The sequence below is a fragment of the Bos indicus x Bos taurus genome, chromosome 5 (assembly GCF_003369695.1).
Source record: "Bos indicus x Bos taurus breed Angus x Brahman F1 hybrid chromosome 5, Bos_hybrid_MaternalHap_v2.0, whole genome shotgun sequence".
Classification (NCBI taxonomy): Eukaryota; Metazoa; Chordata; class Mammalia; order Artiodactyla; family Bovidae; genus Bos; species Bos indicus x Bos taurus.
Genome location: NC_040080.1, coordinates 54,017,970 through 54,036,174, shown reverse-complemented (window position 1 = coordinate 54,036,174; position 18,205 = coordinate 54,017,970). Strand labels below are relative to the sequence as shown.

The 18,205-nt window shown below is 41.3% G+C and overlaps 1 protein-coding gene across 10 annotated transcripts in view; it reads right to left on the bottom strand.

The window, feature by feature from the left end:
- Positions 1-18,205, bottom strand: part of IGF1 (insulin like growth factor 1) — an 80,990-nt gene that overhangs the window by 21,264 nt on the left and 41,521 nt on the right. For 5 of the 10 annotated variants that reach the window (XM_027541960.1, XM_027541958.1, XM_027541959.1 and 2 more), the window contains exons 3-4: positions 3,262-3,443; positions 1,584-1,791 (exon numbers count right to left, since the gene is read on the bottom strand). In XM_027541960.1, the coding sequence (XP_027397761.1) occupies positions 1,630-1,791; positions 3,262-3,443 (344 nt within the window). In that variant the 3' untranslated portion in view covers positions 1,584-1,629. The remainder of the gene's footprint in view (positions 1-1,583; positions 1,792-3,261; positions 3,444-18,205) is intronic. The other 5 variants (XM_027541966.1, XM_027541964.1, XM_027541967.1 and 2 more) reach the window with 2 other exon arrangements.

Below are 18,205 nucleotides of genomic sequence, written 5' to 3'. Positions count from 1 at the left end.
AGATTCTGTGATTCTACCTGGCATTTCTTTACCCTCAAGAAAATTGAGTGCTTTTGTTCTCATTCACTCCCATCTTTGCCTTTCGGAATTCTTTCTTAGTCCATGTTGATTTTGTGCTGTTCTCTGCTGGCCAGAAAGAGGGTGTGGCTTAGAAACCAAGCCATTTTCAGCCATTTCAGCCATCCTTCAGCCATTTCTAGATCTCAGTATCCTTATCTTTAAAATGAAGGGACTGAAGCAAATTTTTGAGTCCTTTTGCAGCCCTAACATAGCATGGTCCTGGTATTTCATGGAACATAAACTCATAGGATTTCAGGTCTAAATATCTAGGAGGGTGGGGGGTGAGGAGTGAGGGGGTGCATGCATGAGAGAGATAAGTTTATAGGTGATGGAATCATAGGGCAGTAGTCAGACATCAGGAGTCTTTGGTTTAGGGCTGACTCCCCCCCGCCCCCGCCCCAAATTCACAAGTTGAAGTCCTAACCCCTAGTACCTCAGAATGTTACTGTATTTGGAGATGGGGTCTTTACACAGGTAACTTAAGTGAAAATAAGATCATGATGAAATGGCAACCCACTCCAGTGTTCTTGCCTGGAGAATCCCAGGGACTGGGGGGAGCCTGGCGGGCTGCCATCTATGGGGTCGCACAGACTCAGACACGACTGAAGCGACTTAGCAGATCATATTTTAATCCAATATAACTAGTGTGTGACTTAGCAGCAGCAGCAACTAGTGTCCTTATAAGAAGAGGAAATCTGGGCACAGAGATTTGTCCAGAGGGAAGATGATGTGAAAACACAGGGAAAAGAAGGCCAATTCCAAGTGGAGGAAAGAGACCTGAAACAGATCCTTCGCTCACAGCTCCCAGAAGGAACTGATCCTGCCAATACTCCGACTTTGGCCTTCCCGCCTCCAGGAATGTGTGAAAACGAATTTCTGTTGTGTAAGCCACCTAGTCCGTGGCGTGGTACTTTATTCTGGCAGCCCTAGCACATTAATACATCTTTCATATCTGATTCCAAAGTGCACACGCACAAAGTTCAGTGCCCTCCTTTCATAGGTAAGCTCTCAGGCCTCACGGGCCTTTAGGCAAATATTGGGTGCCCTTTGGCCCGAGCTTGACTAAGAAATGCAGCCTCCAGTCACACTGTAGGGAAGGAAATCTGGGAATGTTTATGACACAATTCAGTCTTGCTGAAAATTTGGGGCTAATATTTAACTCTGGGCATTTACTGACATGGAAATTCTTGTAAAATTCACAGAAAAAATTAAAATGCATACAAAAACCTTGATTTTTATTTTAATTCTTGTTTTTCCGTGGGGAAGGGAATATTGCTTTATTTCCCTCTTTCGTAATTTTTGTTCATGTTTTCATTCTTGCCACTGTCTTTATTTGGATTTTCTCAGGCATCATATGTTACTTTTCCCTTTCTCCATGTTTATCGGCCACTTCCTACAACAGGTTTCTTCTCCCCCTTCTGTCCCAAGCGTTCTCTAGCTCCAGCTGGCCTACTTTTCTTCCTTTCCTTTATGGCATCTCCCATTTCCTCTCTTTCTGTCTGCTTCTCTCTCGGCCTCCTCACCTCTGTCTTAGTCTTTCTTTCCTCCGTGTTCCTTTCTTGCCTGTGTTCAGTTTCTAGCTCCAGTCTCTCTCCTCTGCTCTTTCATCTTCCCTTGCATCTGCTGACTTGCTTCCGTCCCCTCCTTCTGTTCCCCTCCTGGGCGTTTCTTTGGCCCACCTTTCCTTCTCCTCTGAGACTTCATTTTCTTGTTGGTAGATGGGGGCTGATACTGTAAACATCACAAAAATAATTGCATTGAGAACAGGTGGTCCCCTTGGTGTCCCCGTAGACCAGAGCCTTTGAATGCCTTGGCTCCATAGCTGCAGAAGACAGCACTGGTGCTGGAGAGGTGTCTGGACCTCAGTCACTATTAAACCTGCCATTCCAGAACTTAGGGACTCATCTCTGACACCACCCACCCCCTCCCAAAGTAGAAATTGAAAGGCATTGGGTCACCTGGAAAGAGAAAGATTTAACCTGCCTCTGCTCACCTTGAGCACACTTCCCAGTCACATTCACCTAAAAGGTATGTAGGGCTTGCTCCCTGACACATCGACTGGCTCCTGTGTTCTCTCTGAATCAGATTGTGCCAGTCCCTTTCCATCACTCAGGGTGGCTCCCTGGGGTCACATGTCTGCGAAGGCGCCTGTTCCAGCCTCAGCTGCAAATGAGGACCAAGAAGCAGCAAAGGTGTCATTAGGAGCTTCTTGATCGCTTATCATGTGCCCTCTGCACAATGCTAGTTTTGACTCCAAAGATTAAAACCAGTAGTTGGTTTTTTTTTCAAAAGAGTCCCCAGAGAGCATTTAACTTTCCTTATTCATTCTTCCTCATTTTCTTCACCTTCTCTTTAGTTCTCATTCTTTCTACTTAGTGAAGGAAATGTAATCACCTACATACATTTGTTCACCCATTCATTCCCTCACTCAGCAAAGGTTTATCAAGTGATCAATGTGCATCAGATCAGATGATTTACATATTTTTGATGGCATAGACAGTACCTCTAAGGCTTGTTTAAAGTCTTGCTCTTAGTAACAGACACCTGCAGATTTTGATCATTAGAATTTTCTTGCTATTCTCAGAGCCAAACTGAAATTTCTATTTTTTTTCTTTGTATTTGCCACTAAATGTGAATTTCTATTAGTTCCAATTTTAGAGTGTTATTTTTCTTTGCATGTTTACAGAATATCAGGACTTGAAAGGTCACATGCTTTGTTCATACAGTTATGACAGAACTTTAACACTTGTCTGACAGTTACTTTGTGCAGTGTGGAAAGCATTGCATGCACATTAATGACCTGAAGAGGTAAATGGTACTGCTATCCCATCTTTACTGATAGTTTCATCAGCAAAGGCTTGGGAGGCTGCACTACTTGGCCATGGGCTCTCAGCTGGTGATTGGCAAAGCTAGGATGTCAGTTTTGTCTGATGCCAAAGCCCAGGTTTAGTCACTCTTCTCTGTAATCTTCTAGTGATCAGATGGGCCACAGTAGTGGAAGGGAGAATTTACAATGTGGAGTGACAGAAAAGATGGACCTCTCAGGGGAGAATGGAGTTCTTTTGACCCTATGAACCAGAAGTCTATGAGGGTATGAATTACTCTTCGGATGCTGCTGCTGCTAAGTTGCTACAGGCTCAGCCTCATAACTCCGATCTCTCGAAGATGGCCGACCCTCACCGCCACCCCTGGCAGGCTTACCTTCTGAGCCTTGGGCATGTCGGTGTGGCGCTGGGCACGGACTGAGCGGGCCGACTTGGCGGGCTTGAGAGGCGCGCAGTACATCTCCAGCCTCCTCAGATCACAGCTCCGGAAGCAGCACTCATCCACGATTCCTGTCTGGGGCGCCCTCCGACTGCTCGAGCCATACCCCGTGGGCTTGTCTGTTCAGATCAAACAGAGAGAGGCCTAGCTTTAGAGTGGGATAATAGGCTGTGTTCACTGCTCCACCCAGCCCCTGAAAACTCCTCTCCCCACACCATGTCAACCCACACCTTTATAAGTTAGTCTTCTTTTGAAGCTCCTCCAACAACTCCTGACCCTCCCAGGTTTTTCCAGATTCCAGTATGTCTCCAGCAGTCAGTGCCACTCTCATTGGCAAGAGCTCATTCATCATTCATTTATTTGTATTAATTGTCCTCAAATTCTTAGCCACCTGTAGTCAAGGATCTTGTCTATGCCCAATCCTCACCTCTCCTTATATATTGGCTTAATTGGGAGGCTGCTAGGAAAATTAATTAAAAGATCATGTTTTCCATTTTCTTAATCTTTTTAGCAAATCTGCATGGTTTTTGTGCACAGGATGGCTCCAGTGTTTGTTCTTTGTCTTATCTGCTTCCATTATGACATCAGACGGAAAATCAAAGAGGTTTTAAATCTGGGAAGGTCTCATCACCTAACTGATGTGGAAACCTCGACTCAGAGTTGGGAGTGACATACACAAATGACAAGTCATTTAAGTTTCCCGGGCCTCAGTTTACCCATTTGTAAAGGAGAGTTAATATGTTCTTTCTAATGATTGCTTGAGGATTACATAGCCTACTGTATGAAAAGTACTAAGTGCATTACTTGACACCTAGTGGATCCTAAATATATGTTAGCTTGCTTTGAGCATCACTTTCTAGGATCATATAGGGTCTGTGAAGAGACAGCATTGCTACTGACCGCATCCAGAAGCTCTGGAACTTGAACTGATAACAATACCAATGTGATAGGACTTCTTCTATCACCTTAGAGGGACCAGAACCATCAGCTCTGTTTTCTGATAGAATAATCACTAGACTAAGAATGAACTAAATGTCCACCTTTCATTTGATTCTGATTGCCCAGAGGGAACACCATGAATCAAATTTCTTTTGATATTTGCAAATCAATTAGGCCTCTTTACTTGGCAAGTAGGTTTTAGTTTGATTCTATTTTGTTTTGTTTTGACTTGGCCACACTTTCCCTGGCTCTAGAATTAAAAAGAGGGCAAAACAAGTTATATGAAACTAAATTAAAACATACTTGAATACTTTGTAAACTTTTTGTCATAGTAGGACTTTTGTTACAACAAATATTACTTATACATCAGTATACAAAATAGACAAAAGTGAAACTGCCATGGCTTATGCAAGAAAGCCATGGATCTTGACTTTCTCTGCCTCCCTTTCCTCCCTTGGGAGGTGGAGGGCCTCAGTCTTCTTCACTGATATCCAGGCTTCATGGAAGAAAATTTGTGAAACATTGACCCAGAAGGATCCAATTAGTCAATGTGATGTATGTTCAATCTCAATTTCTGACACAGAAGACAGCATTATATTTTAAACAGAAATTCTTACATTCATGTAATAATGATGCTGTACTTCAGGGTGGAGTTTTGAGAGTCAAAATCCCTATATATATTTTGAACTCCCTAGTTGAAGGAGATCAGACCCATGGTCATGGCCTGCTACCAAACTAGTTTGGCCGCCTTGCAGCCCGAGGGGCCAGCCATTCGTTGAATCTTCTAAGAATCCAAATGTGTTCCTGATGCTTGGCACTGTAAAGTGAGGATGCCTCCTCCCTTTAAGGCAGGTTTATTGTCATTCTTAGGGCAGCTGGGGATAGAAACTCAGGAGGGTTCAATTGTGGTCTCTCTGGGTGGGGTGTGCTGTTTTTGCTCAGGGCAAACCCTGTGGGCTCCTCAGGGTTGAGGGATTTGGAAGGGACGGGGCAGCTGTGCCCAGTTGGAACCTCAATGGTGCTTTCACTTGCCATCGGAGGATTGCCCAGTGCAGAAGACTCTCTGCCTCTGCTCGCCAGCCGGGGCAAACCAGGACTCATATGGTCCCTTGAGCAATGTAAGCAATGCATTTTGCTATTGTTCTTGTTTTTTGTTTGTTTACATACTATTTTCCTGGAACTATAAATTAAAGACACAAATGGGCTTACATGGTTCTTTGTGACCCACAAAGGACTTCTACATACTTTTAACTCAGTGGCCATTTCAAGAGACTGAAGAGGTCAGCCAGTGGAGAGTAGCTGATACACTTTGGCTTTCTCTTGGGGTGGGAGAGAGGGCAAGGTGACTCAGCCTACTTTGAGGTAACTGTCCCCATCATCCACCACAGGTAACAATTGCTTTTTGCTGAAACAATACATTTCTTAATGGGATATAACTGAGATTCACTTGTTGAATTTGGAATGATAATTTGAGGTTTAGAGGTAAAGTGGCAGAAGTGGTTTCAGAAAACTTCAAACTTGGCTAACTTAGAAATGACTAATTTCAAAATTTATCCTTATGGGTTGAAGATGGGGAAGGATAATCTCTGTGATCCCAGGACCTACTTTGCACCTCTGTTTTAAGCATCCCTTCTGTTTTCCTCCTGACACTCCATAGGTTCTGGAGTTCCTTGCATGCCACTGGAGGAAGACTTTAACCATTAAACGTTGTGTATATTGCATATTACTTTCTTTGTGACTGTCGACAGGCATGAAACTCACCACAGGTTTATTTCCTCTTGTGAGACAGAAGGTAATCATCAGCACAGCAAAAAATAATAGTACACACCAGGCATCTGGTTTGTCACCTCTTAGATGAGCTCAGAGTTCAACATGGCTCAGTCTGTAAAATAGCTGTGCTTTTTAGTCAATAGATCAGTGAATTTAGGAACAGAGAAATTTAGGACTCTTCTGTAATGCTCTAAAAAGAAAGTTTACCTTATGTCTATATCTGTTTTTTAATATTGTTGAAATATTACAGACTTGGATTTTGACATAAACGTAACTACCAGTTATCTCTAGCCACCGCAATCCTAGAAAGATGCTTTGTCTATTCATAATGTCTACAATGGACTAATTGTACTTCATTGAAAATATATGAATATAACAAGTGTTTACCTTGCCTTTTAAAGTTTAATCGATCCTTTGAAGTATCTTATAGGCTTGATTTCTGGTTCTACATTAAGATATTTAATAACAACAAAAAAAAATTTCTCACCAATTGAGAGGCCAGAGTTAGAGGGTCAAAGTTTTTCTCTTTATCTTCAAATGCCTCATATTTCTTATTTTTCCAGAGCCAAAATAAAGATATTTGTTGCTATGGGCTAGAACTGGGAGCCTGATGCAATGTGTTTTTCCAGGAAAGCAGTAAAATAATTTGCAACAATATCAGTTTTGAGAAAAACAGAGATTTTTAATGATCTCAAAATTGCACCTATTGTCATTATGGGCAATTTTTAAATGAGACAGAATGAACTGTTTTAAAGGAATCCTTACCTTTAAAAACTCCTCATTAAGCACTTGTTATCAATAATTGTGCTCCAGTGGGCAGAATTGTTAGGTGAACAGGAAACAAATGTTGGATTGATATAAGAAAAAAATGTTTAACAATTTAAACTCAAAAGTGTTAAAAAATGGGACTGACTTCTTTTAAAGGTAATGAATGTCCCATTGCTGGAATCAGTTATGTAAAGGCTGTATGAACACCTGTTAGAGATCCTAGGAGCATATTCCTGTATTGAACAGTGTCTGACTGCTATGGTCCTTTCTATTCCAAACATTCGGCAATATGTAAAGAAATGGAGAAAACTCATCGAGGCCAACTAAATGTTCAGTATGATTGGAAGCCACTTACATTGTCTTCAAGAAAGACGTCCAAATATTTTCTAAGTTAGAAGGTTAAAATGTGTTCTCCATTTCTCACTTGAGTTCCTGAAGATGCTCAAACCATTTTTCTGTACTCAATACTGTAACAAAAGACAGGTGACTGGGATAATAAATATTTTCTACAACTAAGTGTACTCCCAGAGTTCTGTTATGCCAACATTATGAAAGGTCCATATACTTCCTCAACTGTTAGAGTGAACAAGTATGTATAGAATTTCACAGAATTTTCCTTGATGATGAAGTATTGACTTTGGAAGTCTATATATTTATGTATTTATTTTTCAGTAGATTTGCTTCAGAGCATGCAGACCAAAGGCTGCTTAGCAGACAAGTTGGCTACCACCTAACTAGGCCTGAGTCCTCCATAAACTGACACAAAGTACCATCACAGCGCTCTACTCTATCTTGAAAGTTGGCCAACAGACAGAATTCCAATGATTAAACAGCTGGCTCCTATAATTATAGCACTTCCTTTTAAATAATGCATGGTCAGTGGAGTAATTCAATAATCTTCAGGGCAAACTTGCTAGTTATAAGGGCTTGGGGCAGAATTGCGGCATCATCAAAACCCTCCCAATTAGCTGAGTGTCACATTTAGTCATGGATGCAAGATGCTTCCCTCCATCTCGGAAGGAGAAGGGGTAATACTGAGATTAAACTGGGGTCATCACTTCTGGAACAAAGAACTCTGGTCATTCATCATTGGTTAAAAAAAAAAAAACAAACAGTACTGCCTTTATTGGTGCTACATAAATTGGTGTTTCTTATAGCTTTCTGAGACTGTAGTTGGGACATCGTACTCAACTTTAATTTCCTTTAAAACTTCCCCTCTTGGTTATTGAGAAAGCTTTCCTTTAATTATTTTAACTATGTCATTGGAAAGAAGAGACACTGATTTGAAGAATCAGTATTTAAATAATGAAAAAAGCAAACATTTTCCGAATAGGGAGATATTCAATTCTGAAGACATACACTTGTTACTCTTTGAGTTCCAAGGACTAAAACTATTCTCTAGAAACTGCTAAAAGAGGGAAGTTGAAAAGTTGATTGTATTTTGAAAACAGGAAAAAAAGTAAGGCAGTTCACATACAGAGTGAAGCAAATCAGAAAATCAGATATTGTATATTAATGCATATATGTGGAATCTGAAAAAAATTGGCATAGATGATCTTAGTTACAAGGCAGAAATAGAGACAGACATAGAGGACAAACGTATGTATGCTGCTGCTGCTGCTAAGTCACTTCAGTCGTGTCCAACTCTGTGCGACCCCATAGACAGCAGCCCACCAGGCTCCCCCGTCCCTGGGATTCTCCAGGCAAGAACACTGGAGTGGGTTGCCATTTCCTTCTCCAATGCATGAGAGTGAAAAGTGAAAGTGAAGTCGCTCAGTCGTGTTCGACTCATAGCAACCCCATGGACTGCAGACTACCAGGCTCGTCTGTCCATGGGATTTTCCAGGCAAGAGTACTGGAGTGGGGTGCCATTGCCTTCTCCAAACATATGTATACCAAGGGAGAAAGTCGGGGTGGGATGAATTAGGAGATTGGAATTAAGATATATACATGACCGATACTATGTAGAAGACAGATAACTAATGAGAACCTACTACATAGCACAGAGAACTCCACTCAGTGCTCTGTGGTGACCTAAATGGGAAGAAAAGCCAAAAAAGAGGGGATTTATGTATAAGACATAGGTGATTCACTTTGCTCTACAGCAGAAAATAACACAACACTGTATAGCAACTATACTCCAAAATTTTTTTAAAGAAAGAAGTAATACAAGTTGTATTTTCAGGGCTATTCCTAGAAAATTCACCTTTATGTGTCTGGTAGAAAACACACATGGATTATTAACTAATAAAAAACAAATTTGCATTTAACTTTGATCACACAATCAAATACTACAGTTAATATGTGTAGAAGTCAGACAGGTTTCCTACACCAACTATCTATCCAAAACCTCTAGATGTTTTGAAAACTTAGAAAATTCTAAATTTATACAATTTAGAATAACACAGAATGATTAGTTTCTTAGGCAGCAATGCTCCATGGAACCACCTTATCTAATAAAAATTCATCCAGTTGACATAATTCTACTTGGGGTGCTAGTAGGAAAGTTGGGTAAAATGTGAGTAATCTTAAATTTATCTCCATGTTAGCATTTTAACTGCTATTTGCATGTGTGGAAACATGAGATTGACTTCTCAGTCTTTCCTGTTTTATGGCTTTATGTGGGAAAACAACTCCTTTCATGAATTCCTAATGTAAGGAAAATTGTGATAGGGCCATTACCTAGATCCCGATTGAAATACATTGAATGGTCAGTATTTCCTGAGTTCATAGGATTTGCATTTAAATTAAAGCCTTTTGATGAGTCAATATTTGCCTTTAAAAATTCTATAGAAATTACACTTGAATTGAAACAAACATTGAGATATATGTGGTCATGCACTTAGTAAAGATATGGAAAGATGCCTTCAGTGCTGTTAAGACTATCCACATCATAATGCATTTAGAATAGCAAGGGTCTATACACACACAACTTTCATGCATTGGAGAAGGAAATGGCAACCCACTCCAGTGTTCTTGCCTGGAGAATCCCAGGGACTGGGGAGCCTGGTGGGCTGCCATCTATGGGGTTGCTAGGAGTCGGACACGACTGAGCGACTTCCCTTTCACTTTTCACTTCATGCATTGGAGAAGGAACTGGCAACCCACTCCAGTGCTCTGCCTAGAGAATCCCAGGGACAGGGGTGCCTGGTGGGCTGCCATCTATGGGGTCGCACAGAGTCGGACACGACTGGAGCAACTTACCAGCAGCAGCAACATACACATACATACTCAAACACATATTGGGGAATTAACTACCTGTCAGTATCAAGACTACTGTCAAACATTTTAAAATTAAGATTGTTTTTGAAGAAATTTTTCAAAATGTATACCTATTGCCTGCCTAATATGTTGCTTGTGGACTCTGTATATTTCTGCCATTTCTGCAGGTCTTTCCAAGTAGGTCTGGCCTTTGGCATTTATAAAAGTGAACACTGAGAAAATGTCCTCTTTTCTATGAACGGCATGTCATAAACTTTTCTTGAAAACCTATCAGATTTCGTCATTGATTTCACTTTGGCCTGTGTTAATTTTTAATTGCCAGTGTTTGCTGGTCCCACTACTTCTCAATTGGACGAGATCATCTTTTCTAGGAATTGTGGCCCTGTTCAACCTGCCACCACCCCCACAACTCAGCAACTCGTTCCCAGCTACTAAATCCCCATAACCCCAAAGACCAAAGTCTTCCATTACCCAATCAAGTCAATGTTTGTGTATCTCTGGGCAGGAAAGGAATGAAGCAGAGCTTGGTGAGGCTGCTCCTTTCTCCAAATCTGCTTTTCTTTTGGAAGCCCCAACTCAAGGGCAGGTGTGAAACTATTGTTGTTCAGTCTGCCTGTGTCCCAAAGGCCAGGGAGCTAAAGCGTAAGGCCTACGGGCAAGAAAACTAGAGATTCAAAGAAGAAACATTACTGTTTTAGGGCTCTTTGGAGAAATGGGCCGACAGAATGGGAAGCAACGTGATGTATTACTTTAGCCTGAGACAATGCCCTGGAGGGCGAGCGTCTTGCCAGGTCAGCAGAATTTACTAGTTTAGGTTTGATTCCAGGGTTTGGAGGAGACAGATGTAGCCAGCAAAATTATACTTTGGCAAGAGAAATGCTTTGCTGGACAGAAATGTTGTCCTAAGGGAATGGTTTGGTTTATCAATGTCTAAGGTAAAAGATAATCAAATGCCAGGTGGTCATTTTTATGTTTGAATTATTTCAGTTGGGCCTGCTATATAAATTAGCTACCATTTTCCAGTTACATAGTTTTCATTATTTAGGACATACTGCAGGATTTGAGTATGATCTGCCTGTGACATCTGTCATACCAGTGAAGGAGGCAACATGTGGCTAAAACACAGGTTTTGGAGTCAGACAAATCTGGAATCTGCCACTTATTCATCATTCACCTTGGGCAAGGCACCAAATCTTCTAAGACTCAGATCTTCTTATGTAAAAAAGACTGCTATGAAGGTTAAATGAGAATGTATGTAATCTATAATGTCTAGGTAGACTGTTATGAAAGCTAAATGAGAATGTATATAAAATGTTTTGTACAATGTCTAATAAACTCCATTAGTTCCTTTTTTTTTAATGAGGAACTGAGCCAGAGCAATTGTTTTTTTGATTTGTGTTTATTTATTTATGGCCACACGACACAGCATGTGAAATCAGGGATTGAACTTGCACGCCTTGCACTGAAAGTGCAGAATCTTAACCACTGGATGACCAGGGAATTCTCATAAATGTTAGCTGTTATAATTACTATTGTTATGGAGTTGAGTTGGTCAACAGGGCTAGCTGGGCAGGTATGCTCCTCCTTTCTTCCTCTTAAAAATGTGTCTTTCCAAAGTTTTGTGAAGAGATGGCTTTTCCAGATAAGATAGGACTGTTCTCCATTAAAGTGAATAGTTTTAATCTGGAATAGGCACTTTACAAGAACAAATCTTCCAACTGAGTCAAACAAGTTATATGGGCTTATCTTGAACTCTTGTTACCTTTGATTTCTCCCAAATAATCCACTCACTAAAATAATTGGTTTTTCAGCATTTGTAACTATTTACTTATTTCAAAACAATGCTGCAAGGCATGGGATAGGTATAGACAAAATATATGGTCAGAAGTAGTTCCCCAATCACTTTCTTTTTTTTTTTTTTAACCTTTACAAATTTACTTATTCAGCTGGGCTGGGTCTTAGTTGTGGCATGTGGGATCTAATTTCCTGACCAGAGATTGAATCCAGGCTTCCCTGCATTGGGGAGTCTTAGCTACTGGACCACCAGGGAAGTCCCCCCAACACTTTCAACCAATGTATGTATTCCTCCCTTCTTTCTTTTCTCTTCTTCCTCTATATCTTCTCATCTTCTGCTATCGACAATCACTGACATGCTTTTTCTCACTGGTGCACTTTAGAGCCAAAGCTCATGTTATTCTGAGTTCACAGTAGGGTAAGAATTAGAGTTTAGTTCCCTCTCTGAAATGACTGAAATCTAAGGCTCCCTTTCCTGCCAACCATGCTTTGGAAATAAGCAGCCAGCAAGCATACAATGTCACCAGTCCCACTTAATCTCTACTCCACCTTGGACCCATGCCTGAATGAGATGAAAACAGACCAAACAAGAGAAAGAATAAGAAGGGATGTTGAGGAATCACATATATGGACCTGAGTTATCTCACTTTTTTGAGAAAGACTGTGACGGAAATTGTAAGATGAATCTGGCTCCAAGGTAGAGATTGTAGCCGTGCCACCACCACGTTATCTCCCATACTTACAACTTACGGTCAGTTTACCCTTTCAGATGTGGGAAGAGAGGCCTCGCAGGCAAAACATAAGGCTTTCATGAGTAGAGGGCGACGCCCCTCTTTCTCGTGCCACAGGAAGGTGAATCAGCCAAAGGGGTATTAAAACACATTCTCTTTATTTTTAGTTTCACTCTAAAGTCTATCATTTCTCTTTTCTTTTCAGTTTGGCACCTGCCCTGTGTTCTCAGGGGCCCTACTCCCCATCCGTCTCCTCGCTCAGGCCTCTGTGTTTTGCACAGGGTACATCTGGAGATTTTCCCAGGGGTGGGTGTGACACGGTCAGCATGGCAGGTGAAGGGGTGACGGCTGCCAGGGCAGTCTGGCGTGTCTGAGGGAGAGTGTTGGGAGGTGGAGGCCCTGTGGGGAGAGGCATCCGGGCCTGCATCAGGGAGTGAGCTGTTGGAAAATAGCCTCCACAGCAGCAGAGACAGCCCTTGGCATCACTGCAGAGAAGCAACAGCCAGAGTCAGCGACAGGTTGAACACAGGAGAGAAGCAGGGAGGGAGAGAGGGAGGGAGAGATGGTTAGAGCATTACAGGATATAAATAACTGCACTGTGTGCACTTCAGTGCCAGTTGGGTTGTATGTGATGTCCCTTTCATGCTGGTGTGTCAACAGCGTTGTTCCTGAATTGAAAAGTCCTGGGGAGTGTTTCTATAGCACCTAGCACTGTGCCATATGCAGAGAGGAAATAAGAAAGCAGGCAATATGGTATACTGAAAACAACATTGGCTTCCAGCCGCAGATTTTTTGTGCAAACTCACAAGTCACACAGATTCTCTGAGATTCTGTTTTCTCACGTAGACAAAGTACTGGGTAACATCAAGCACTCCTAACAATGTGACTCTAAGGATTATCTAGATGGCCCTGGGGCCCACTTTTTAATCAACAATGCATATATGGCGCATGAGTGTTTTTCCCTGAAGGTGAAAGTCATTCAGTTGTGTCCAACTCTTTACAAGCCCAGTCCATGGAATTCTCCAGGCCAGAGTACTGGAGTGGGTAGCCTATCCCTTTTCCAGCAGATCTTCCCAACCCAGGGAATCGAACCAGGGTCACCTGTATTGCAGGCAGATTCTTTACCAACTGAGCTATGAGGGAAGCCTGCTTTTCCTTAATGATAGAGAAGAATCTACTGAAGAAAAGTTTGATGAAAGAACTAGGACTTTCCTCTTTGTCAGGTTTAATTTTAGACAAAAACAAGATTGATATTTCAGATTAATTTAAGAAAAGTAGAGATCAGCATTGAGTATGATGGAGGAAAGCAGAGGAAATGTTCAATATAGAGGTGCGTTTGAGTAAGGGAAGGCGACAAGACCATGTAGGGGGACTGCAGAAGCCAGATCAAAGTCACGATACACGTATGAATTAGGAGGCTAAGAAAGGTCAGAGAGTCATCTGCTGGAGCTGTTTAAACAGAAACAGTTTCCATCTCAAAAACTGAGATCCTAAAGGTTTTGAGGCATGAGGAAGTGGCCTCTCTTGTGTGGGCACTTGGAAATCAGAATGAGTATGAGAATAGTCTTTCTAGAAATCACTGGACATGGTCGTTTAACATATCACAAAGCTGTATCTTCTAAAGGTAAGTGATAAGTCCTAGAAGGGTTGTTCATATTGTTGACCAGAGCACTGAACTTCCTAGTATTCAGTATGGGTAACACTTTATTTCACTGGCTTCCTGAGTGTCTGTCTATGGTATATGAATCCTCTGTGTGATATTCAATTCCTTCCTGGGGGGACAGGTGCAGAGTCCCCAGAAAATTCCATCTACAATTGCATGTTATTTTATCTGGTAACATGAATGGGCATCCAGACAGGTCATCATCTCTGTCATTGGTATCCAACATCTGCCCAGAGGACAAAATAAAAAGAGGAGCATTATAAGCATGCTTTTACAAGTGCTAGACTTTTTTTTTTATAAAATAAACTAATGCTGAGGTTGTTAAAATTTTGAAACCTGTACAGGGAGTTCTCAAGCAAGTGATAGCATTAATATGATTCATCAGAATATCAAGCAAGTATGCAGACTGAGGCTGAATGTTTCCTTTGGAGAGTGATTATATTATCTAGGGGCTTCCCTAGTAGCTCAGCTGGTAAAGAATCTGCTTGCAGTGCAGGAGACCTGGGTTAGATTCTGGGTCAGGAAGATCCTCTAGAGAAGGGATAGACTACTCACTCCAGTATTCTTGGGCTTCCTTGATGACTCAGCCAGTAATGAATCTGTGTGCAGTGAGGGAGACCTGGGTTAGATCCCTCAGTTGGGAAGATCCCTTGCAGAAGGGAAAGACTACCCACTCCAGTATTCTGTCCTGGAGAACTCCATGGATTGTACAGTCCATGGGTTCACAAAGAGTTGGACATGACTGAGTGATTTTCACTTCCACTTTCTTTCTGTCTATGTTATCTCAGAAACTTTCAGCTAAAATCTGGACTCATCCTACCATTCTGTATTTCTTTTTTTTTTCTATAGAATTTTGCTCTCATAATTTTCTTCCCTCCTCCTTAATGTTTACTTGCTTAAACATGACTAAGACTTCAACAGTTTTCCTCAAATTATTGTATTTTAGAAGTTCATATATCTTTGGATATGATAGCTGTCCTTGACGTTGACTTCAAGGTCAACTAAGAAGTATCTTAGTCATCTGACAATCAAAGAACTCAGTTTTAGCCACCCCACTCCTCCCAATCTCCTTCCCTACCCCCAAATATTATTTTTCTGAATTGAACAAGTGAAGTATGAATAAAAAGAGAGGTGTGGCTAGGTTGCGGCTCATCTCCAAGCTAAAAGGATTCTTCTTTACTTCTTCTGGGATCAATATCATGTCTGTTATCTCCAAACCTCATTCAATGCTTTTAGTAAATATTATTATCAATCAAGAAAAATCTCTGCTTCTCTTATTTATTTTACTAACGGAAAACATTTTCAGCTTGTAATTTTGGCTGGAGAAACCAAACTTTTTCATTTTTATTTTTTCTCACATACTCAAACACACTTGTGAATGACCACATTACTCTACTCTGGGACCCTACTCAGAGGCAATGGCCTCTTGGCCTTTGAGCCAGTCACTCACTTCTGTGAATTTTCTTTCTGAGAACTGGAGACAATTGCCCCAGAAGTCATTTCCCAATTTATCACAAAACCTGTCCGTGGTTGCAGAATTAGTTGGCCTCATTAGAAGCAAGCAACATGAGGCCTGATGTGTCCTACAGCTGCAGAGGCTCCTTCATGCAGGGACACTGGGCCAGGATAACTGCTTGTGGGATATTTTATTTCCCTCAACACTTGCCTTCTGTCTGCTCGCTTTGGCTCAGGTCTGGATTTGGGAAGCCTGCATGAAGGCACTGCTGATGCTAATATTTGGCATGATTGTTGTTGTTTAGTCGCTAAGTTATGTCCGACTTTTTTGCAACCCCAGACTGTAGTCCGCCAGGCTCCTCTGGCCATGGGACCTCCCAAGAAAGAATACTAGAGTGGGGGTGCCATTTCCTTCTCCAGAGGATCTTCTCAACCCAAGAATCAAACCTGTGTCTCCTGCATTGGCAGGCAGATTCTTTACCACTGAGCCACCATGATTAGCTCTGACCTAACTCTATTAGAAAGTCAGGGCCCAAGTTCAGGAGCAAAATGCATAGCTGTCCAACAGAGCAGCCTCTATTCTCTCTTTCCAGCCTTCAAGCAAGTACTTGCTTCCTTATAATCCTATAACTAGCCTCCCACATGTCTGAGAAAGGAGAATATAAAATCCAGTGACCTCTTAATGGGTATGGTCTCCATAATCACCACAATGTCAATTAAATACCTATTTGTATAACATTAATTGTATAATATTGTATAACTGCATGTATAAACCTTTAGGTTGATGAGAAGAAATGATTGTCAAGGTCTTGCAGCACCTTCTGTGTAATAGGGATGGGAGGAGAAGTGAAGCGTTTTGACTCTGAGCAGCAGGAATTCTGATAAGAGAATGTAGAGAGCATTACAAACATCCTCATTGTTGAGATATCAGTCCAAGTCTTCGATAACGATTTTCACAAGAAAGAGTGACAGGAAAAAGAGGGCTGTTGCTCTAGAAATATTTTAATCTACTTCTAAAGACTTACTAAATTTGTTAATTTTTCTTCTCAAGCAAGTTCTTGTCTTCCTCTTCCTCCTCCTTTGCTCCTGGTTCAGGATGATACTTTGAGAAAGGTGTTTGTGAAGTCCTAGTCTTCCTGTATCTTCTCAATGAACCAGTGCTCCCGCGGCCCACTGAGATCTGCCCTCTACAGGCATTTCCCGCGGTCAGACTATGAACCATCATAAATTCCTTGCATTCTTCAGAACATCTGTGCCTTCTTTTGCCACATCTTTTTTCCTGGTACTCAAGAGGCCACAAATCACCCTGGACTTCTTCTTCCAGGCTGTTGATGTCTTAACACTCTCCTTTCAAACCAAATTCCTCTCTTGTCCTTGGCTGTGGCTCTTGGCTTTCCAGCCTTCTCATCTCCCCCATCTGGGTTAGTCATCTGTGGCATCACCACCTGTGGTTCTTTCTTCTAGCCTTCTATCTAGCCTGAAATGATGCATTTCTTCAAGTGTCAGAGTTACTAGGCAGACCATACTACCTGGTTTGATGCTCAGTTAAGCTTCCTTTCCTTGATTTAAACACAGTGGTGCAGACAATATCTTCATGTGCAAGAACACTTGGGAACACTAAAACCTAGAAGCTATTGATTAGCTAGTGAGAAAGAAGGAGCTATATTAAGACCTAAAGGTATAATAAAATGAGGTTTGAACCTTTTCCATTAAATGCAAGTTTCTCTGGAGATTGAAAGGGGCATTTCATTCTTCTGTCCATTTTATGTTTAAACTTATTTATTTCACATTTAGAACAGATGGATGCCTTTGCAATAATATATTACCAACAATTTCCCTTTGTTGAATGCTTTCTATTAAAATTGTATAGTAAATGTTACTTTTCTTGTCTTATTTCATTTACAGCATCTGCATGGAGTAGGCATTATTACTGTATCCATTTACAGAGGAGGAAATGGAGATTTAGCAAGGGTAAGTAACTTGACCCAAATTATATAACTAGTAGATTGCCGAGCCAGTTCATCTCAACTGGGGATGCCTTGAAAGTGGGAGAATTCTCAGATGAGGAAAAATTCTGAAGCTGATACCATTACTGGGATCCTCAAAGGCACATAATGTTAAAATCCATGATGGCTATGGGGAAGGGTATCTAAATTAGCCCACCAACTCCAGGGTTAGAGCTAGTGTGTCAGACAGAGGTTTAGCCCAGGTATTCCAGAGAGTGCCAGAAGGAATGTCATGCATGGCTTTTACCCTCGAGAAAAAAGTCTGGGCAGCCCTGCAGTTTAAGGCATGGCTGGGTGTTCACATCTCACCCAGTACACTGCGATTCTTTCCACTTTCAAAAGGGGCAGTCAGCTCTGTCATGCAGCCAGACCATCTTATTTCCAACCCCCTTGAATTGCACAAAGTCATAACAACTTTAGCAGAAATTGAAAAGAGAATTGTTAACCAGACTCTTGCTATCCCAACAAATCAAATATCATAATTAAAAAATTTTTTTTAGTTCTCACCCAGATGCATGCATCAGTTTGACACA